Source organism: Phyllostomus discolor, chromosome 1 (assembly GCF_004126475.2).
Source record: "Phyllostomus discolor isolate MPI-MPIP mPhyDis1 chromosome 1, mPhyDis1.pri.v3, whole genome shotgun sequence".
Lineage (NCBI taxonomy): Eukaryota > Metazoa > Chordata > Mammalia > Chiroptera > Phyllostomidae > Phyllostomus > Phyllostomus discolor.
The window spans coordinates 74,869,649-74,892,873 of NC_040903.2; the positions used below are offsets into that span (position 1 = coordinate 74,869,649).

Consider the following 23,225-nt stretch of genomic DNA (forward strand, 5'->3'; position numbering starts at 1 on the left):
AGTCTGAGATCAGGGGCCAGCATGGTTGAGTGAGAGTTGCAGACTTCTTATAGTGAACTAGCTAACATAGCAGAAAAGGCTAAGGATCTTTCTGGAGCTTTTTTTATAGGGGCACTAATAACACTCCTGAAAGTTTCACTCTCATTAATATCATCATCTCTGGGGTTAGGATTCCACATATGAATTTTGGGGAAACAAATATTCAGGCCACAGTACACCTTTACAATGTAGCATGTATGGATTAACTTCATATTCATTAAGCAATTAGTCTGTGGCAAGCATGTGTTAGCAAATCATCCAGACAGCCAGGACCATAAAATCCAGTCAGATGCCAAAAGGTGACCTCTGAAGACCTCTGGGTAGGTTGGCTTTCATTTCTGATCCAGTGAGGTATGCCACACATCCCCATACCTGGCAGTTGCAAGACTACTGGGTGTTCTGAGGCCCAGGTGAAGCTTTCCCCCACCCCTCAGGGAAGCCCTTCCCAGCCTCCCCACCTCTATCCCTTTCCATCTCTGCTGGCCTGAGAACATGGACAGAGCCACAACTCTCTTTGTGGGCCTGGAGCACTGCTGGAGGCCCATCTTCTAGAGGGTATCATTTCGGCTGCTGCTGCTTCACTTCTGGACACCTGCCCATGGCTTGTCCTCTGTTTCTCATCTCCGCACTGAGGCTGGAAAGTGCTGCTGCTGCCTGGGCCTCATGAACATGGACATGTGCTCCTCGCTCCCTGTGAGCTATCTGGTCATGTGTCACTTTTATATGACTCAATCTTCATTATAGTCACCACTCTAGAACTCTAGCCCTGGCTCCTTAGAGAGAGACCAGAGCACAGTTGAAATGATGGGGGCCAACATACCAAGGGGTGGGGTGGGACTTCTCTCCTCAAAGCCAAATATGAAAGTTAGGCAGACAGTCCAGCCAGAGTCCATCCAGGTAGAGGAGCCAGAGGCAGATTCAGAACAGTGGCAGAGTGGGTCCTGAGAGGAATGGAGCATGGGCCGAAGGTTCTCTGGTGGGGCCTCCAACTTTCCCGTGGGGGGAGGGCGCTTGCCATGGGGCTTCTGGGTCATTTGGGAAACATGCAAAAAGGAAAGTTAAAATCATTCCCTGGAGGCCCGGTTCCAGGATGAGCTCCTCTTGCTGTCCCTAGACTTCACCTGTCTTGGAAGCCTTTGGTCTCACAGCTAACGTTCCTACCAGGGACTTGCCGTGAGAACCTCCTTAAAGTCTCCTAGGGATGACCAGATGCCTGGATTTGCCAGGGTACATGTTTGTTGTTGTGGGATCTCTCAACTCACAGTCTAAGATGCAACAGCAATGAAATAGACAAACAGAGGACATAATGACAAAAAACAAACAATGTTGGTCACTCTCACCTGGACGGCAGTGGCGTGTGTGCTTTGCCCATGGTGTTGACCAGCAACCTGTGCTGCTTCCTGCCTTCCAGGGGCAGCACTAACTGAAAATAAACAGGGCTTGCTCAGTACTTCAAGCTTATATTAACCACTGGGAAAAATGACACTTTCTTAGTCACCTTCATTGCTAGGAGAGGGTCCTCTCAACTAATGGCAAAACTTTCTTTGGGAACTAGGGGTCTTGAGCCTTCTTTTAACACCTTCCCACTAAATAGGATGCCCCAGATTCAGTGCATGACCCAGCTCTTGAAATGATTTCTGGTCAGTTTTGTGAATCATCAAGACTCCCCAAGGGCTGGCCTGGGCTGGCCTGGGCTGGGCTGGAGCTCATGTTCAGGGAAGAGATCATTGTTCTGGATCAAAGCTGTGAGTTGTTCAACTGAAATTGGATAAATAAACAGGTAAATCATCACCTAGGAGGCTGGGCCATGAGAACACCTTGCTCAGAGCTCTCAGGGCCACTGTGTGTAATTTCTCAATAGGTCATAAAACTCAGGTGTGGTTCACTTTTATGATTTGAGGCCTCACCTGGAGAATGAAGTCCACCAAGTGTGGAGGGAGCTGAATAACTGGGTTGTTTTTTTGTTTGTTTCTTGGGTCTTTGTGATTTGGCATGTCTTCACCTCAGTTTCCACTGCTCTCATCAAGTGGCTGGTGTATGAGGTCAGCCTCCAGGGTGCCCCACCTGGAGGGGGCCCAGGTTCCTTAGTGACTCTCCTGCTGAGGCCAGCATCTTCAATGACTTTGAGCATCAGTACATTTAGAGGAGACCTAAGCGACATAAAAGTGGCCTGTCTGTAATTCCTGAGAGTCACTTTGATTAAATTGGGATTAAATGACCACCCAAGCAAAACCAAATTAGCAATAGATCTCACAATAAAAGCAACCAAACAAGTAAATATCTTTTCTCAGACTTCCTGCTTTCCTGAAGAAAGGGCTATTTTTTTCTGATATGTGCGGGGAGAGGGGTTGGTAACTTTTCCCAGGCAGCTTGCCTTGGCTCACTCTCTGCCTCCCCTATTCTTGGGTAGGTGAAGGGCTTTCGAGCAGGGGGAAGAGGGGGGCAGCGTGGAGCAGGGTAGAACAGAGAGGACCAAGTGCTAGTTCTGGGAGGGCTCATCGTATTACCCACCCACCTTTCAAATTTCATATTTGATGTTTTGGAAAAAATTAAGAAATAAATATTCAATGGGGTGATGTTGATGAGGGACAAGGACCTCTGCCACAAATATTTTGATACCAGGAAACATTTGATAAGTGGCTACATAGACTCCTGTGTTACTTTATGCCCGCACACTAAGGGGGCGGTTGTGGGGGGGGGGGCGTGGTGATTATATTCTGGAGAACAGGCTGGTCTTCCCAGAAGTTCTGGAACTCCGTAAGAGACAGGAGATGTGTTTTTTCCAAGTGCCAAGCCTTTCAAGTTTATGATTGTAATGAAACCTTTGCATTTAATACAGGAAGATGTGTGCATGTGTACGTGTGTGTGAACACATGTGAGAACACGTGTGCCTGCTGGTAAGCACAGGTGGTATGCAGAAATCAGGAGAGTCTGGGGCGTGAGCTTGATACCTTGATAAGTGATCTGAAAGAGGCAAAGGGCAGTTTAACCAGAGCTCGCTTTGCGGGGGGGTGGTCATTCCTCCAGTGTTTTTAAACTTGCTATTTAAAAAAAATCCTTTTTGACTCCTGGCTGGCATAACTCAGCGGATTGAGCGCGGGCTGTGAACCAGTGTCGCAGGTTCGATTCCCAGTCAGGGTACATGCCTGGGTTGCTGGCCATGACCCCCAGCAACCGCACATTGATGTTTCTCTCTCTCTCTCTATCTCCCTCCCCTCTCTAAAAATAAATAAAATAAAATCTTTAAAAAATCCTTTTTGCTTTTAGACAAAGAGAAAGGGAAAAAGAAAGACATCGATGTGAGAGAGAAGCATCAACTGGTTGCCTCCTGTATGTGTTCAGACTGGGGATGGCATGCGCTTAGAACGGGGATCGAACATGCAACCTAGGTATGTGCTCCGACTGGGAATCAAACCCACAACCCTTCAGTTACAGGACAACGCTCTGACCAACTGAGCCATAATGGCCAAAGCTAAACTTGCTCTTTTAACCCATGGACTCTGCAAAGGCCCTTCTAGAAATGCATGAGGGCAAGAAAAGATGGAGGAGAGGGGCCTAGGGTGCCAACCTCCTTCCTTTCCCCACCACCAACCAAGAAAGCTCCCTTTAACTGCTTCTGATTGTTAGCAAGTTGCCACTGTTGTGGCTGTGTCCTCATCTGTATAATGGGCTCACTAGTGGTAAAGAACACTGTGAATTAACAAGAAGGCCCAGCAGGGGAGCTGGAACATAGGAAGGGCTCAATAAATATTAACTATTTTTTATCATGTGAAACAGTAAGATTTTATTTAAAACATGGCTTCCACTGCTAAAGAAATTCTCAAAGTTTGTCCATACAGTCTAAACCCTTCATTTTACAGGCCAGGATATTGTAACCCAGCAAGTTTGAGCATTTACCCAGGACTATACCACCACTTAGGGAGGAATAAAAATAGGCACAGCAGAGGGGCCTCCTGGCTGTGTGTCAGGACCTCTTTCTGCTGCCAGGACAGGGTATCCTTAGGAACAGGACCCAAGGGCATTCCCAGTTGCTAAGAGAATTTTTTTCTTTTTTTACTTTTTTAAAATATATTTTATTGATTATGCTATTACAGTTGTCCCATTCCCCCCCTTCACTCCCCTCCACCCTGCACACCCTCTCCCACCCACATTCCCCCTTTAGTTCATGTCCATGTGTCACACTTATAAGTTCTTTAGCTTTTACATTTCCCATACTATTCTTGTCCTCCCCCTGTCTATTTTCCACCTACCATTTATGCTACTTATTCTCCATACCTTTCCCCTCCTCTTCTCCTCCCACTCTCCTGTTGCTAACCCTCCATGTGATCTCCACTTCTGTGGTTCTGTCGCTGTTCTAGTTGTTTACTTAGTTTGTTTTGATTTTGTTTTAGGTGTGGTTGTTAATGATTGTGAGTTTGCTGTCATTTTACTATACATGTTTTTTATCTTCTTTTTCTTAGATAAGTCCCTTTAACATTTCATATAATAAAGGCGTGGTGATGATGAACTCCTTTAACTTGACCTTATCTGAGAAGCACTTTATTTATCCTTCTATTATAAATGATAACTTTGCTGGATAGAGTAATCTTGGATGTATGTCCTTGCCTTTCATGACTTGGAATACTTCTTTTCAGCCCCTTCTTGCCTGTAAGGTTTCTTTTGAGAAATCAACTCATAGTCTAATGGGAACTCCTTTGTAGACAACTCTCTGCTTTTCTCTTGCTGCTTTTAAGATTCTCTCCTTCATTTTAATCTTGGGTAATGTAATTATGATGTGCCTTGGTGTGTTCCTCCTTGGGTCCAACTGCTTTGGGACTCTCTGAACTTCCTGGACACCCTGAAAGTCTATTTCCTTTGCCAGAATGGGGACGTTCTCCTTCATTATTTGTTCAAATAAGTTTTCAATTTCTTGCTCTTCCTCTTCTCTTTCTGGCACCCCTATAATTCAGATATTGGAAGGTTTAAAGATGTCCTGGAGGTTCCTAATCTTTTCCTCATTTTTTTGAATTCTTGTTCCTTCATTCTGTTCTGGTTGAATATTTCTTTCTTCCTTCTGCTCCAAACTGTTGATTTGAGTCTCAGTTTCCTTCCCATCACTGTTGGTTTCCTGTAGATTTTTCTTTATTTCACATAATGCAACCCCCATTGCTGCCTGGGTCTTTTTTATGCTGTTGAAGTATCCAGAGAGTTCCTGGAGCATCCTGATAGCCAGTATTATGAAGTGTGCATCTGATAGGTTGGCTATCTCTTCGTCACTTAGTTGTATTTTTTCTGGAGCTTTTATCTGTTCTTTCATTTGGGCCATATTTTTGTCTCGGCGCACCTGTTATGTAGTAAGGGGCAGAGCCCTAGATGTTCACCACGGCAAGGCAACTCACGTCACTGCGTTGTGATGCTATATTTTGGGGAGGGATCCAAGAGGGAACAATGGTGCTTGCTCCTCTCTCTGCTGGTTTTCAGTCACTTCCCCTGCTACCCACAATCAAACTGGGCCCTTCTGGTGCTGATTCCAGGGTGGGTGGGTTTGTGTACATTCTAGGACCCTGTGGGTCTCTCTAATGAACTCTCCTGTGAGGCTGAGAGTTTCTCCTGCTGCGACCTTAACCCCCATAGGTGTTTTCAGTCAGAGGCTTTGAGACTTTATTTCCCTACACTGGCAACTTGTGTTGTGTGGCCTGTCTCACTCCCCTGTTGTTCCTCCTGGTTTATCCACACATGAATGTGGGACCATCGAGTCCGCAATCTGCCACCTCCCCTGGTTCGCCAGCTGCCACCTTGCCTACCCTGGTCCCTCATCCACCACTTTGCCATGAGTCCTCTCCACCCAGCTGCCTGTCTCTGCCCCTCCTACCAGTCTGGATGAGTGTGTCTTCTTTAACTCCTTGGCTGTAGGACTTCCATACAGTTTGATTTTCTTTCAGTTCCAGTTGTTTCTGTTTTTAAATTTGTTGTTGTCTATCTTTTGGTTGTGTGAGGAGGCATAGTGTGTCTACCTATGCCTCCATCCTGGCCAGACGTCTCCCCCTAATACCTTTTTAAACATGAAAGAGGGAGTAGGAAAACTATGTCTCTCTCCACACACATACATGTAAAAATATATTTATGTTTCTGGTCCAAAGACTGTGTGCCCAATGCTTCAAAAAGTCAAAACTAAAAACATCAGAGTCTGGAGTTAGGAAAGGTTTATTGATTGACAAGTTGTCAACTGGAAATGGGAGCCCTAGTGGTACCTCAAAACCATCTTAAGAAAATTCATGGTTCAGACTTTTATTTCAAGGGAAGAAGAAATGAAAGGGGCAAGAGGTCATTGACCACTGCAGATATCTAGTTGTCAAGAAGGGTCCAAGGAAGATTGTGCTAGTTGATGTGAGTCCTGTCAAGAGGTTCTTGCAAATCTTTGATAAACAATCATTATTTTCTACATACTTTCCTTATTTCGTGGGGGGGGGGGGGCACTTTCTGGTAAGGACCTGTTTTTGTAGCACTTCAGCTGCCAGCAGATTCCTCTAATGATTAGCTTGTCTACAAGAAGAACTAAGCAGAAGATATTAGCCTGAAGGCCATGGGAACAGAGCAAGCTTAAACAAGATGGAGTCAGAGAGGTCAAGCATTTCACTCTGTTATCTACGTATATAAAGTACGCCTGAAAGAAGGAGTTTCAAATAGATCTTAGAGAAAATGTTACAGCTTTAGAAAACAAACAAAATGACTATAAACCCAATGACTATATTTAGAATTGGTTTAGAAGGCTTTAGTTCTAAAAGAAAGTTACTTCACTCTCAATGATACCAGCTTATAATGTACTCAAAAAAGGGAAATGGGCCAGCACACACAATAGGATTTATCTATAGATAAAAGAGAATAATGTGTGAAAGCAGCTTCCCGCTCTTTCTAATCGTGCCTCGGAACAGGACCGAGCTGCAGAACCAAGCCCACATGTTGGGAGGATGGCGTGGGGGGATGAGGAGAGCTCCCACTAGAACAGAATAAAAAGATGTTAAAACTAGGATAAAAGGGAGGATCATGGAAGGAGAAAAAAACCTGCTCTCTTTTCAAGATGCCAGAAAGTGGTCAGATGTAGTAAAAAAAGAAATGTGATGAAAGCTTTTCCAAAGAAGAGTTAAAGACTAGAGGTCTTTTAAAGACGAGTCATTGTCTCCCTGTGTAGCAGAAGGCACAGACATTAAAAAACAGTGGTGAATAAATTGGAATAAAAATAGGGAATAAACAAATGAAGAGACCTCTGTAGACAGAGATGAGATTATCAAGGGAGAGAGAAGGTTGAGAGAGAATCAGAGGGCAGCTTGGCACAGATGCTGCAGCAGGTAGAAGGGCCATGGTGAACAAAGGTAAATACACACTGATGGAGGTGATGCTAAAAGGATAAATTTGTTTCCAAGGATTTTATTAATCTGTATTGAGAAATGTCTATGTACCAAGTACATTTACTAAATTATCTAATCTAAAAAAATTAAAAACAATTCCAATCAGCTAAGAATACAGAGAGGCAGGGCCATGACTGACATACCGATTCCTTCAGGCACATGGGTGTGCTTACCACTGTTCTACAGCCCCTGTGCCCTTCTGCTGGATCAAGACAGATCCCTGCCCAGTGCCGGGGCACTGGCTAATTGTGCGACTGTGTTTTGTCACAGTGTGGGCTTGGTGAGATTGCGACCTGCTGGTGGAAGCCTTTGCTGCCAGCTCTCAGCAGGTCTCCAAGAGTCGCTTAAATTGTGCTTCAGCTGTCTCCAATGGTGCACGAAGGACAGTTGACTACAGGACACTGAGAGGCACTACAGCGCAGTGCAGAGGGGTTGGGCTCTAGAGTAAGGATGACTGAGATGCAAATTCCTGGCTCTTTCGAGAACCAGTTGTGTGATATCTCTAAGCCTCAGTTGCTTCATCTGTAACATAGGAATAAACAGTGAAGACAAGATAAGGTCATCACCTCTCTCTATCAGCTAACTGGGGCAGCAGAGCCATGGGTGTGGCTTACCCAGGTTAGGCAATGAGATGATGTCAGGCTGGAATGGATAACCCAGTAAAAGATATGACTGGGGACTGCTGACATTATCACAACCCTGATGCAAAAGAGTTTCAGAAACCTCATGTCCAAGGGCAGGGTGGTGGGGGATGCCAGGAGCCATGTTATATCAGGCACAGAGCAGTGCTGCAACCGGGGGACTTCAGAAAATAATAGGAATACACCATCGTCACGTATTTGCCACGGACCAGTTATGAGGCTGCTGAGCAGGAAAGAGAGACTTCCCAAAGGAAAGAAACAGGATGAGGAGCCAGTTCTGCCTCTGAGAAACTGAGCTGTGTCTGCACGAGACTATGGAAAAGAGAAAGAAGGTCCCTGTGGTGGCAGGGAAAGGGCTCCTACGGGCTTATTACTAGGGAGGACAAAACAGGGGACACAGCACATCATGTCAGTGAGACTTCAAGCTCTCTGGGCCAACAGACACAAGGGTGCTTCTCGGAATGTAAAAGAGTTAAGAGGAGAAGTGGGTAGAGGAGGGTCCTACCACAGAAAGCAAAAAAGACAAACATTAGAATTAGGAGCTGAATAGTACAGGACAGCTGGATTTATAAGAAAGTGGTATATCATGAATGGTTGGGAAAATTTCACTGGTGGATAAAAAGTGCAAATATGAACATTCCTTTTACAATGAAACATCTACCCAACAGCAGGGTGATCCAAGAAGAAACCCAAAAAACTCTTTGTGGCTTATAGGCCCTGGCAGTAAGATGTTGAAGAGGTCCAGGGCAGTGGCTGGTGCTTGAGCCCTGGGGAACAACAGGTGTGGGTGGGTTTCAAGAACTATGAGATGAGACGTCTGGTTGGGAACAGGAGCTGTGTGCACGTGGAAGGTAATGAACTCATAGATAGTTTATGATAAACGCAAAGTCACAGTCACATATTTTGCATCTAGGTTTGCTTCTTAGGGGCCAGTTCCTCCTCTCTGCTCAGTTTCCTGGTCTCTGAAATGGGTTAACTATGCCTGCTGTGGTGCAGCTGGACACTGGAATTGGAGGAAAGGGCAATTATTAAATACCAAACACTGTTCATGTGAGATGAGGGAATCCTGAGCAGAAAAGCACATTTCTTTTGTTCAACCCAATCATTTCATAGTCAGAAGATCCAAGGACTGAAGAAGGGGTTGGGGTCTTCACAGACCACTGGCCTGGTGCCTCAAGGCAGTAGAGAGTGACCGCTGTACCAGGACACATTCAGTAATCGTGTGAAGGTGCTGGGCTTGGGACACCCCACCCTGGCAGCAAGGGCACCTGGCACGCAGACACACTCATCTTGCTCCTGAGTCAGGAGCACCTGTACTCAGCTGGAACAAGTCCATGTGCACTGATGCTGAGGCATCCTGGCCACTGTGTATGACATGGGCCTGGAATGATACAGCAGAGGGTTGGGTTCAGCTCTACTATTGACCTAGTTGTGTTACTTGGTCAGTTTCCTTGGCCCCTTAAAGCTTCATCTGTGACAAGGAGAGGGGCAACACCAAGCTCTAACAGAGGTGTCAAACTCATTTTCACTGGGGGCCACATCAGCCCCGAGGTTGCCTTCAAAGGGCCGAATGTAAATTTAGGACAGTGTAAATGTAACTACTCCTTAACTAGGGTCGAGGCGCTCAGCCTCAGTGCTGCCGCCGGGCAGAAACATGGTGCTGGGCCAGATAACACAAGGTGGAGGGCCAGATTCCGCCCACAGGCTTTGTGTTTACCACCTGTGCCCTAGGAAGTCAAGGAATTGTAGTGAGAAGGACCACACCCCTTCTGCTCACCCCTCCCCTCCCTCCCCTGAGCACAGCACTGCCCAGGGCTCCGGCCCAGGCTGCTAGAGGTGCAGGCCCAAGGTCCCTGAGGAGCAAGCATGTGGCACTCCCTCTGCCGCTTGGGCTTCCTCTGCAGGTACAGGTGTCTCTGGAGAAACGGCTCCAGTTGAGGTAGTGGTGTGGTCTGTGCTGGTCCCGCTCTCCTCCTGGAAGTGGCATATTGAGGACCCTCTCCTAAAGGGCAACTGAACCTTTCTGGGGGTCACCAAGAGTCACCCTTCCCTCAGGTAATGGGGGCAACAGCGCATCACCATGGCCTGCCAAGATTAGGCAATGAGCTTGCCAGGCTGCAGTGGAACTGGTCCTGCTCTCCCAGTTCTTGGTTCTGACCTGGTTTAAGCCAGTGCTCTCTGTGTCTGCCAGGCTGTGTTTTCGAGGACAAGCACGGGCAGGCCTGGGTGCTGGTCCCTGTCCTCTGCTTTGTTAGGCCCTTGGTTTTGTTAGTCACCATCTTTCTCCCCTCCCTGGCCAAGGATCATTCCCTTCTTCCTTTGCATCATCTGTGTTAAGGCCCCCACGTCAGGCCCAGGGTCTGGAGGCAGTGAACGTGTAAAGGCCCCGAGTGGCACTCATTGACTGGTGGTTAGCTGGCCCAGTCCCATTAGCTCCTGTGGGGAGGAAGGAAAACCTAAGAGGGTTAAAGTGATGGTGAAGGTGGAAAAATTAAGCCCTGACCTCCGTAAGCTGCTTTGAAGGAGTGATTTTTCTACTTCATCTCACAGTCCTGCAAAACGCAAGGGTTAGGTATCACCCACCTCTTTTACAGGTGATGAAGCCAAAGCCTCCTGTAGTATCTTCAAAGCACCAGAGCTGGTAAGGGCCTGCCCTGCTTAGACCCGAGTCTTCCGCATCCTTGCTGTCACGACCTGAACATTCTAAGAAACCCAAACCCGGTCCTGCCAAGACCAGAGCAGCTCACTTCTTGGCCTCTTGTGCCTTTGGCCACCTCCCAGTCTCCCTTCCTAGCCCCTTACTCTCTTCCCTGGGGGCAGGGGCCATTTGAACAATGGAAGATATGAAAGATTCTTCCATGGGGTCAGCAGTGAAGAGCCAAAGAGGAACAATGGGGAAGTCCTGCTGTCAGGAGCTTTGTGTGTGAGGAACAGAAACTGCCTGCTTTCAGTTTTCCTTTGCTGCCTTTTGATTTGTGCTTTCTTGAAAACTGTCTTATCTCTGAGGCTGACTCCTTTCCTGGAATTTCACCTATGTCCCCCACCAGAAGGCCCAGACCTAGGGCGGCTGCCAATACATCATGTGAGACGCCAAACAGACCATCATAGTGTCGCTTCACAGCCAGGGAATCTGTCCCCACCACTGTCAACAGCTGTCAGATATAGAAACACTGGTATTTTCTTAAGCCATGTGCCTGGGTCCCTGGTCTTAGGGAATGTGACACCCAGTATTACAGTTCAACTGCACCACTATGGGATGAGGGAGTCAAATAACTTCTCACATGCCAGCTCAGACCCCAAATATTCTAGGCTTTGCTCCTTGTGTGGACCAACAGTTTTCCCCAAAGTGAGCATATGTATTTATTTAACATGGATGCATTCAAAGACACCAAATTTGCAATTAAAAAAAAAAAATCCAAGAGCTTATCTTGTCCTGGCAAGTTTGAGAAGCTAAGACAGTCCCACAGGTAGATCCAAAATGAAAGGGGAAAATAACCCCACTGAAACCCTCCTCATCTGGAAGCCCAGAGACCCAGGGCTGTTTTGTCCCAAACCCTGCAGAGAACGCCCAGCCCACAACAGGGTTGCCCCTCACCTAGAGAGCACAGTTTCTCCCAAAGATAGTGTTTCTCATAGCAAGAGCGCTGCAATATAAAGCAGCATTTTAAATTTTATTCAGCTATGTGTGCTTTTCTGGATTCTCTTCTTTCAAAAGTGAAAGCTCTCTGAGACCTGGGATTGTGAAGAAAGTAAGTGAGTCCTTATTGAAATAAGAGGTATTGAGCAAAATAAAGGTTTTTTTTTTTAATGTTATCCACTTACTTTATATATACACACTGACCATATCAGACACATTTTTCATCTTTTCATTTTTTTAGTTGGTTGCCCACTTTCCTCCATTTCGGGACCTCCCAATCCATGTTAATGACCTAGATTTTTGTTCATGCTCATATAATCTTCTGATTAGTTTTAATACATAACACGTTACTAGATTACTTCGAAAAGGCTGCCACATGTATTTGGTTTTTACTAGAGAAAGAAAGAAAGGAAGGAAGGAAGGAAGGAAGGAAGGAAGGAAGGAAGGAAGGAAGGAAGGAAGGGAGGAGGGAGGGAGGGAGGAAGGAAGGAAGAAAGGGAAGGAAGGAAGGAAGGAAGGAAGGAAGGAAGGAAGGAAGGAAGGAAGGAAGGAAGGAAGGAAGGAAGGAAGGAAGGAGGAGGGAGGGAGGGAGGAAAGAAGGAAGGAAGGAAGGAAGGAAGGAAGGAAGGAAGGGAGAGAAACACAGGAAAGAGGAGACCAGCGATGTAGCAGCTATTGTCAGGCTCTGTGAGCTTGTCGTGTGGGCACGTGGGAGACATGCTGCTCACCAGCAGGACATCTGACCTGCCCTGTGTGGCCATTTACACACTGAGGAGGGCATCTTTGTATAGAGACTCCATTACCCCAACACCTGGCTCTCCTTAGGGCAAAAGAGAGGGTGTCTTTCTGGGGGGAAGGGTAGTGTGGATGATGGAAAAGATGTCTGAAGTTCTCCACACAAACATCAAGTCCTAGGAAGGCAGCCCTGTGACCCAGCTCTGTGAGCGTTGTGCCGTAATTCACTCTTTCTGCGCAAGGCATCGGGATACTTGGGTGAAACACAGTCACTCCTTCAGTTGCAGCAGTATCTTAGACTTGTTCCCTTCCTTTACTTATTTTTTACCAGGTGGGTGGAACTGGCAGTGGCCGGAGCAGAGACACAAGGGAGAGAGGCTGCTACAGGAGTGTCTGCTCTGATCTGCACTTGGGTGTATGGCAGTCTTGGTGCTTTAAGTTCTGGTTCTAAATCCAGAAATATATTAGCAGCACCGAGCACCACCCTCAGAGGAACTGATTTATTACTGTTTTTGGATTCAAGTTGTTGATTTACAACTTTGGGTTCTGCCCTAAGTTATGTCAATAATAGCTGTGCAGTGAAGCCGAAGACCGATGGAAGACTAACAGCTGACCACAAGACACAGTCAGGGGGGGTCAACTAGAAAATTAGCAGCAAGCTGGGATTGTCTAGTGTGTGGCAAACATACCCACATAAAGTCCCCGTGGGCAGTGCTACGTCATGGCTGATGATCACATCGAGTACTTCTAACCACTGGGATTTTATTCCACCTAATTTGTTTAAAATGACAGGAAATAAAACACAAAATACACCCTTAAAAAGATTTCCACCAAAGATGGTTAGAGTTAAAATGCTCAGTGGTTAGAGGAATCAGTTTCAGTTATCTGGAAAAATACTTGGCTGAAAGGACTTCTTACAGAAAGTACTGGATAACCAGTGCCATTGTCACCAGGGCCGGGCTTGTGTGTGAACGGCAAGTAAGCCCTCAGTCTGGGACAGAGAGCAGTGTGTGTCCTGCCAAGTTCCCAGGTGTGTCACTGACCAAAAAAAGTGGGGAAGGACTGCTCTCGCCAACACCCCAACAAGTCCAGGCAAATTGTGGGCACCGAACACACAGCAGCCGGCGCCAACAACTGTTCTGAGTGCAGCGCAATCAAACACACGATCCCCAGAATGCAGACACGTGATGTGGCTCTTTGAACACAATCTCCATGAGAGTCAGGCCTCTGCACTTTCCCAAGTGACCCCCTGGGAGTCCAGGAACCACACCTGTGATTGTACAGGGATCTCAAATGAAAAGGTGGTCTCCTACTTCTGAGTCCTCAAGATGTGATCTTTTCTGCAGAATGAGGTTCATCTGTCAAATTCAGTCCACAGCCAGGACCTCCTGCCCCGAGGGGCTTTGGCAAACCATTCCATGAGCAGACTCCATACCTAGACTCTCTCCCTGGTATCAGTGAGATCAGGTGCTTAACTGGGCCGAAGACTTTCTGAGAACTTAGAAGCCACCCAGGTCTGCTTCAAAGAATGCTAGGTCTTTGGCCTGATGGAAAATGCCTGGAGGAAAAGGGACTTGGGCTGACTGGGTAAAGGAGTCACAGTAAAGCTCCTATTCCCTGAGTATTGATTTGATGCTGGGCACTGATCTAATGCTTTCTGTGAAGCTCATTTCACCTTCTCAACACCTTACAAAGCAGGTACTGGTATTATCTCCTTTACAATGCAGGCAGCTGACTCTGGGGAGGTGAAGTCACTTGCCCCAAGCTACACAGCCAGTGTCACAGGAAGCCAGGACCCTGCCCTCAGCTGCCAAATGCTGTACTGCCTCTGAGGGGAGCAGAACTGGCACAATGGGGGCGCAGAGCCTGCGTCTGCTGCTCACTCCTTAAGAAAGGTATGACAGGGGGTGGCCTCATGTGGACATGGAATGGCTCCTGAGTAGGCAGGCTCCTTCCTTGTTTCCAGGGGGTGGGATCTCCCTGGGCAAGGTCAGGGATGATGTCAGTACTAGAGACTGGCTTCAGGGTACGGGACAAGCATGTTCCAGCAAGCCAGGGGAGCCAGAGGAGCTCCAAGACCTGTCTTACAGGTTTCTCACAAGTACTTCACCCACAAAGCCAAATAGTAATGGGAGCACTGGAGTATGTTTTGCTCCTGTGGTCAGGGTCCGGTGAACGCTGGGGCCGGCTTCAGCACTGCTTCCAAACATCTAAGCAGAAGGCAACTCAGCCCCTACACCCTCTCCCAACACACACACACACACACACACACACACACACACACACACACAGGGCCACTGCACCAGGCAGTCTGACAGTGACAACGCCCATTCCTTGAGGCTGTATGAACACCCGTGAGTGCTCACCCAGTTGCCTTGCAGAGGGTTTTCTCCTTCCTGTAACATCTGCAGAGGTCTCATCTCTCTCCTCAATAAAGGGGCCCCTCTTCTCCTCTGGGACCATGGCAGTTCTCACCAGGAACACTTGAGGTTTCCCTGGCAACAGTGTCAGTGTGGGACACTGAGAGGGGGCAGGTGAGGGAATGAGTCCTGGGCTTGAAAGTTGACCTCCAATAGGGGACATTGAAAAGACTCAAAGCTCTCTCTAGCAAACCTTCCCATTTCTCCCCTCTTTGCTAAACCACATCCTCAGTGGTTCCAGGTACTCCTTTAGCAAAACTGACTCTTGTCAGGTGCTGCTATTCTGTGCCCCTTTGCACCTGTTCACACTTCTCAGGTGGCCCCAGGGGGCACAGCTGCAGGGTGCCAAGCAAGTGACAGTCTCTCCAGCTCTGGGCTCCTTGGCCTGGGCACAGCCTCACTCCCATCACACACAGGGAGCCTCACAGGCCTGCGGATGCACTTTGTGAAATACCGTGAATAAGAGGCATTTCTAGTTCTCTCTCACTCCCTCCAAAGAGCTGGGCTCTGCACCTAGGCTGATGTGAAGTAAATCAGCAATGGAAGTAAGGGGCTCTATCACACTTAATCAGAGATGGCAACAATTGCCCTTCTCCCAGCCCCAAGTTCAGCTGTGAGATGCCTGATGGCGTTGATCACTTGAGACAGTTATCCCTGATGCTGGCCTAGGGCAGCCAACAACGTGCCCACTTGGGCAGAAGCCTGGGTAGGTGGGAAGGTGTGAAGAAGTTATTTCAGTGCTGATTCCTGCTCTGAAAAGAGAAGGCGATATGTTAGAGAAGCAGGACCCAGATGATGGGCTGAGGAAGAAGACATACTCAGCCAGAAGCCTGGGTCTCTCCCCAAATTCTGGGTGGCCCTGGGCAGAGGACTTTACCTCCTGAAGCCCCCATCTCCACATGGAAAGAACAAGTGTTACATGAATAATGGTCATTGTCCTGTCTCGTGATGACTCTTAGCTAGATTCTCTTTTTGAATAGAAGCCTCTGCATCTGTTAGGGCTGACTTCCAAAAGTCAGCTAGTGTTCTGAGTGTGGACTGTTTGATGTGACTCAAGCCTCCCAGGCAGAAAAGTTTCTTATATCAGTTCAATCAAGAAAGGTATACAAAAAATAAGTGAGAGCAAGGCTCCCCTTCAAGTGGATGTTTTCTGGAGTGAGTGTTGGTTTACCTCAAACACGAGACTTGTCACAGAACAATAACACCTTCTGCTGATCAAAGTACTTTGACCTTTGATCCTAAGTGCCCTGATCAGATATGGTGGACATATTACCCTATATTATAGATGAAGATATTGAGACACAACTCAGAGATGGAGGTTGAACCAAGAACCCAAGTCTGATAGTGTCAGAAAAGCTCTCCCTTGCTTGCCATGTATTATTTAATACCAAGGGAAAATAAGAAAATAATAAGCATCTTGGGTTTTTAATCACAAGTGCTGTTAATAAGATGAAAGAAAAAGAAATTTAAAATACAGATTTATATCTTTAGATGTTCTTAAAAAATAAATAAAGGAGCTGGGTTGCTCCAGTTATTAGGCGCTCCGCCCTTCCTCTCTCGCCTACGAAGCTGGAGCTTCCCTGTGCTGGTCTCTTAGGTGGACCCACACGTTCCAACCGATACTGGTTGTCAGTTTCATTGGGAAATTAGTTGCTCAATAGGTATTAAGGTCTCCGTACTATTTCAGCACAAAGATGAAGTAGCAATGATTCTGCTAGATGTCTTTATAAAAGGAGCTACATAACTGGAACATTTCCCTCTGTGTCTCTTTCTATCTGGGTCCCCTGGACTTGGCGTGGGCTGGGGGTGGGTGTGCAGTGCTGGGGAGAAAGGTGCTTGCCCGGCTGCCCTGCAGGGAAGGAGAGGATCCTCAGTCTGTCTGAGGGCTGAACCGGAGAGAGACAGAGTTGATCACATTTCTCAGTTGGAGAGTGACAGAATGTATTCCTTACATACAGGCAGAGGCGAAGGGAGCTCCTGGGAATTGATGGGGATCAAGAGGAGTTTTTCTTGAGAAAATCACTGTGGGGACTCCAAGGCAAATGTCCCTGCACAGTCTTGGGTCTCACTAACTAAGCACTTGAGGACAATGCCCAAGGGCCAAGCTCTTGGTCTACATAAGACTCTGCCACTTAGAGCAGTGGGATTTCCTTCCAAAGAACAGACAAGACAGTGGGCTGGGGAGATTCCCAGGCTGGATTTCTGTGCTTATGCCTGACTCTTAGTAAACCTGCAAGCTTGGCCATGTTTGCAGTTTTCAGCCAGCCCTTGTACGTCCTTCTACCCCTGAGCATCTTCAGGGGTTGGACTGCTCGGGCCACCCAATGCCCTCCAGTCTCCCCATGGCTCTCAGGCAAGACTACCCTGTGAACGTAAACCAACACACAATCCTTCCCTGCATCTGCACAGAGAAACTTGGACTTCATGATAGAATGGAATCAAGCTAGAGAAGGATTCTGCGGGACAGGAAGCCATTTCCTCACCTCTTAAGCCACACTTGGAACATCATTTAATAAACAAGTCTCACCACCACCTGTGTGCCAGGTCCTAACCACAACCAACCCAGTTCCTTGATTTCTCGAAGCCACAGGCAGCTGGCTACTTCCTCCATCTATTGATTTGTTGAAAGCCCTGGATTGGACATTTGATGACACCCATGGTTCTACCCTGGTAAAATTCCACTCAATTCTAGCTCCACCTGACTCCCACTAGTACTGGCCTGTGGGACAAGAGCAGGACAGCAGCCTCGAGAGAGAGGGAAACAGGAACACCAGACATAGCGATCTCACTCCTCTAGGGCTGCTGTGTCCACTGAGGAGGCTCCCTTCCCAGCCTCAGGCTCTATAAATTGCAGAAGCCATCTGGTTCCCTCAGTGTGGCCTGGGTCTCTGTGAGAATCATCTGACAAAAACCTTCTGGGCCAGGAGAGGCTGGCAGGCCCCATGGCCCTAGGGAGTACACTCCAGCCTCTCCAGGGCGGGGCCCTACCTCTCCAATTCCTGCATTTCTGGTCTGCCACTGGTCGGTCCCTCCCGGGAGGAGGATTTTGCCTGAGGACATGGGGTGGGTGGGGAGCCTGCCTCCTCCCTCGCACCGATTGCAGAAAAGGAGGGGTTCCCACCCCATGGCAAGGCTGCCATCCGAGCTCTGCCCTCACACAGACACAGTCTCGTCCCCAGCTCTGACAGAAGCCCTTTGAGCTGGTTGGCAGCAAGCGACATGGCAGAGGAGCTGTCTGAAGAGCAGGTGGCTGAGTTCAAGGCGGCCTTCACCAGGTTCGACAAGAATGGGGATGGCACCATCAATGTGCAGGAGCTGGGCGAAGTCCTGAAGGCCCTGGGCCAGAACCCAACAGAGGAAGAACTGAAGAATATCATCTCCCAGTTGGACACGGATGGCGACGGCGCCATCAGCTTCCCGGAGTTCCTGGCAGCGATGGCGAAGAGGATGAAGTCCTGGGGCGGTGAGCAGGACCTGAAGGAGGTGTTCCAAGCCTTCGACCTGGACGGGGACGGCCATATCACCATTGATGAGCTCAAGCAGGCCATGGTCCGGGTGGGGCAGAAGCTCACCCAGGAGGAGCTGGAGGCCATGATCCAGGAGGCAGACCTGGACAAGGATGGACGGGTGAACTATGAGGAGTTCTCGCGCATCCTCAGCCAGAAGTGAGGCCCTGGGCTGGCCTGCCTCCTCTGCCTGACTCTGGTTCTGGGGTTCCTGCTTGTGCACTGGGATGTAAAGGGAAAGTCTGGGTGGTGGGGCCCCTGGCCTCTCTTGGTCTGGGTTATGGGCTGTTGGGACCCCCTCTGTGCCTGGGGGAGCTGGGGCTGCCCCTTACCTCACAGGGCTGTTGTGAAAAATCCCCAAAGCCAGGTGGTGGCCCAAATAAAAGGAACGTGAACTCTGAGGGTGGTATGCTGCTGTTTGAATTTTCGAAGTGTCCCCAAAGGCAGCATGTGAGATTCTTTTGAGTTTCTACCCTTTTCACTTGTTCCCAGTAGGAGAACCAGCCTGCACAGGCCAGATGTCTCTCTGTTGCCTCCCCTCTGATCCTGCAGAGAAGAAGGGGTGTGGTCGTGGTCTGGGGGTGGTCAGGGTGGAAGAGACATGGTTCTTTGCCTGAGCTTCTGGATCAGGACAGAGCATGGACCCCAGAGCTGAGCTGGGACACTGCCTACAGCACAAACAATAAAGTTTACCATCCTTTGAATACAGCCAACTGTATTTTTTTAAATGCGTGTGTGTGTGTGTGTGTGTGTGTGTGTTTGAGATGCAGGGGTGTGTAGATTTATAAACCACAAAGGTGGAGGTAGCCTCACTGGAATGAAAGCAGGACAGTTGGGAAGCAGGGAAGACAGAGGTGCTGTGATGGGCAAAGGGATGGTGGCACTTGTGGTGGGGCTGCTTGCCAGTCAGATCCTAGGGAGATCTGGGGTGTTTCTAGTGGAGAGCCAGCCATCTGTGAGAAGTTTCCTTCCTCTTCTGCTCCCATCCCAAGACCTAGCCCCTTGTTGTTGCCCCTTGTTGTTGCCCCTTGAAGGCCCCTCTGTGAGTTGGGGGCTCTGAAGTTGCTCCCAGGCTGTGGGTGTGTTCCAGGGGAGCTGAGGAGGGTCAGAAAGATGGACATAGACGATAAGTGTCTGCTGGCAGCTGCCTGGCCCCCCTGATGTCAGGAGAGCTGCCATTTGAACTTGGATTTATGGTATCACCATGTGGTTAAAAATTAGACCCGTTTGCGGCTGCTTGTCACAGTTCTGAATTTCCGAGGCTCCCTCATCCTGGTTCTCAGAGACAATTTAGTCTGAGCTCATCTTGCACATGAGGAAACTGAGGCCCAGTGAGGTTAAGGGGCCAGTCAGGGTTGTCTGCAGCCAGCTCTGTGGCCCTGGGTGCCATTTAGTGAAGGGCTTCTGCTTCCCCTTTTGTGAAATGAGTTCCCTTTTGTTCCTATTTGACTGAATGAAATTTGAGCCCAAACTGTCAATGATAACTGACTTTATCTTACCCTGGTTTGTGTCACATCAGTGGTTCTCAGCTCAGGGTGGGGAGAGGCAGAACCAGCTTTCCCTGGGGGTTATTGCAAAAGTGCACCACTTGCCCGCCCCCTGCACCACTCACCCCCTCATTTGAGCACCTGTGGAGGGGGTGGGAGAGTGGATAGGTCAGCAAGATCGGGCTGCTGCATTGATGACCTTTTTCTTTTATTTTCCTCCATTTGATATTTCCAGTAGGTCACTCCAGTCTCCCATGACCCCCACATACTGCTACCTGGTATTCTAATGGTTCAAATTCTTCCCTCAGAGTTTGGCCACATCCCTTCCAGAGTGTGGCCTGTGGTTGGACACATAAGGGAAGGTCCTGGGCTTGAGGGCTGGGTGGTGGCCAGTGGGCTGGGGGAACTATGAAGGAAGAAGGGAAGAAATTCTCAGGTCCCCAAGGGCCCTGAGGAAGGGCGGGGATGGGCGGGGGAGGCAGGTGTCTACCTATATCTGGACATAAAGGCTTAGGTAGAGATAAGGAAATGGGGGCAGAGGTAGGCACAGGCCTGGTGGGGTGATGGGGGGCGCAAAAGTGCTTCGGCATCCAGGATGAGGGTGGTTCCCTCCAGAAAGTCCCTGTCCTCTGAGGGACATAGGTCACAGCAGTCTGAGTTTCTGAATTAGTGATTCCTAAATGCCAAAGAGGTATAAGATGACGTTTCCCAGGCTGTGTGAAAATGAGAAAAATAAAGACTTTTTGACTAACCTAAATGGATTCAGTTTTTTAAATTCTGAGAATATGCTCTCTCCATATTTTTCATGTTAAATGTTCTTTCTTTCATAAAGCCACTTAATAGCAGATGATAGTTTTGTGGGGTTTTTTTTTTTCATGTTCTTATTCTGAGAGTCCTACATGTGCCCAAAATTAATTCAGACATTTTAGTGGCCCACCAGGTCCAAATGTCTGAGAACGAGTGACTGTTCAAGTCTGTGGCGTGTAAAATGAATTTTCGTTTCTTTAAAAGAATGTGGGGAGTTTTTGACTTTGAAGAAATATTTAGCTCACACATGGAAACAGTGAGCTCCAAGTTCAGGACCAATGTTTCCTCAGAGAGCAAGATGCAGAGCCCTTGATAGATGCCTTCATGTTTTCTTCCTTAAGCTTGCTGACAGCTCCATGGAAGCTACCTTTGTTTTTCTCCATATTGTTGTATGTCTAAAATACGTCAAACTAAAAATAATGCATGCAGTACATGGGAGATGAGAACTTACGGAGGGCTAGAGGGAGATGAAGCCAGCAGCCCAGGGACTGAGAAGATTTGGCTGGTATTAGAGACTGGATGTTGGAGGCTTCTCACCAATGAGCTGTCCTGAAAAGGGTTTGATGAGGCCTCCAGGCAAGAAGAAGGCAGCACAAACGTCTCTTGATCTACTGCCTGAGGAGAACAGAAAGAGAATCTGGGTCCCGGAGAGGAAGTGATGTACAGGAGGTCCTGAGTGAGACGAGGACCTGGAACGGACTTAAGGGGTTTGAGGGCCGTCCCCTCCGGTGACCCTCACACATCACCTGTGGCCCTGCCCCAGGAGGAGCTGGCCCTGAGGAGGGGGTCGGGTGGAGGGGGCTGGTGGGGACCCGTAGGGCAGAATGTCTTTTGGAAGCTGGGAATCCTGAGTTTTAGTGACTCTTGTCACGCTGACTCTGCAGGAGACACACAGCAGGTTTTAGTGCCAGCTCCAAACTTCCCTGAAGGCCTCTGAGGGCTGAGGTGGGCCCCACTCCCTCACGCGGAGTCCCCGCAGCCGCCCGTCCCAGCCTGGGACACCGAGAAGAGCTAGGAAGTGCGCAAGAAGCCTCTGAGGAGCCAACACGGCTTTAGGGCACTTCAGGGAAACTCGATTCTCTGAAAGCGACTTCTCTGAAAATCAGTTTGCCAAGACTAGTTCTGCACATGGTCCATTTGCTGCTATTGCCCAATCTACGAAAAAATTATCTTTACAAACACCTTATAAGAATTTACAGAGATGTGTGTTGGGTGAGATGTGTTAACAGTTTTTGAAGATTTCTCTGAAGTGTTCTCTTTCCAGTTTAATATTTTAGTTAGTTTTACATGTTGGCTTGATAAATTATTTTATTGCAGTCAATTCACATAAACATTATACTACAACCTGACAAAGAAGAAAGTTCCCTGTTTTTGTTTGTTTGTCTTTCTCCATACATGGTATCCATGATTTGGGGGAAGGAAAACCGATTCATTTCAAGATTGCATAGTGGTAAATGTCTCTGACATCAAGGATTTTATGGATTATAGATAGGGTGCATTTCTCTCCTCTAACAGATTGTCAATAGAAACTGTTGCTTTAGTGCTTCCTTTAATTCAGAGATTATTAAGTGGCTTGGTCAAATGGATATTTGTGTGTATTTTAAGTATTTGTAAATGCTTTGTGTCTGAAATACAAGTCATGCACAAACTGATTCAGGTGAGCAGCACTGAACTGATAAATCTGTTGGAATTGGTTGGAGTGAAAACACAACCAATTTAAGCTGAAACAAAATGTTGTCCCAATTCTTCCAGATGTTAATCAGTACATTGATTTTAGAGGAATTACTCTACTGGTCAAAACAGATGTTTCCAACTTCATATACTAAACAATACCTTTTCTTCATTGAATTTCCCTGGATCTTTTAAATCCTAATTTATAGCTATTCCTTACAGGCCTGATGAACCCATTCCTCTTTGAAGGTCCATATCAAATGCCACCTCCTCCAGGAAGCTTTCCAGAACAGGGCCAGCACATCATAAGTTCTTGATACGTGCCCTGGGAGAGAGTGACTAGATCTCTGCTCCCCCCACCCTGGCCTTTTGTACAGTCCTCATCAAAGTGCACCTTATATTGAAGTTCCTTTTGAACAAGGCCTAGCCTCCTTCCTCAGAACCCAAATAATAAAGTAAAAGCCATCAACATTACACCAGATTGGGAAATCTGAGTGCAGGGTGTGTAGACTCCTGGCCTGTGGTTGATTCAGCACCAACCCTCCTACACCTGCACTAGATACTGGCCCCCTCCCCCATGAGGTATCACCTCCAGCTGCAGAGATGGCTTCCAGAGTGCCCTGGGAGTAAAAGGCATCTCTGCGATGTCACACTCACTGGGGAGGGGGCAGGCCCCAGGTGTGGCTGAAGAGGGATAGTGACTCTCTGCTGCCCCATTTTTATGAAAACAGCCCCCGTGAGACCATAAGATTCCAACAGTTCTGTATTAGGGTTCTCCAGAGTGACAGAACCAATAGGACATACAGAGACGTAGAAGAGGAGATTTATTACACAAATGAGCTCAGCTGAGAAGTCCCAACTGTGCCATCCGCAAGTAGGAGGCTCAGGAGAGCCAGT

At 47.9% G+C, this 23,225-nt stretch overlaps 1 protein-coding gene across 1 annotated transcript; it reads left to right on the forward strand.

Moving 5' to 3' along the window:
- Window positions 1–17,910: 17,910 nt before the first annotated feature.
- On the forward strand, window positions 17,911–19,071 carry LOC114493421 (calmodulin-like). Its single transcript, XM_028508277.2, has one exon. It carries the CDS (start codon window positions 18,077–18,079, stop codon window positions 18,524–18,526), a length of 450 nt encoding a protein of 149 aa, XP_028364078.1. The 5' UTR covers window positions 17,911–18,076; the 3' UTR covers window positions 18,527–19,071.
- The last annotated feature ends 4,154 nt before the right edge of the window (window positions 19,072–23,225 follow it).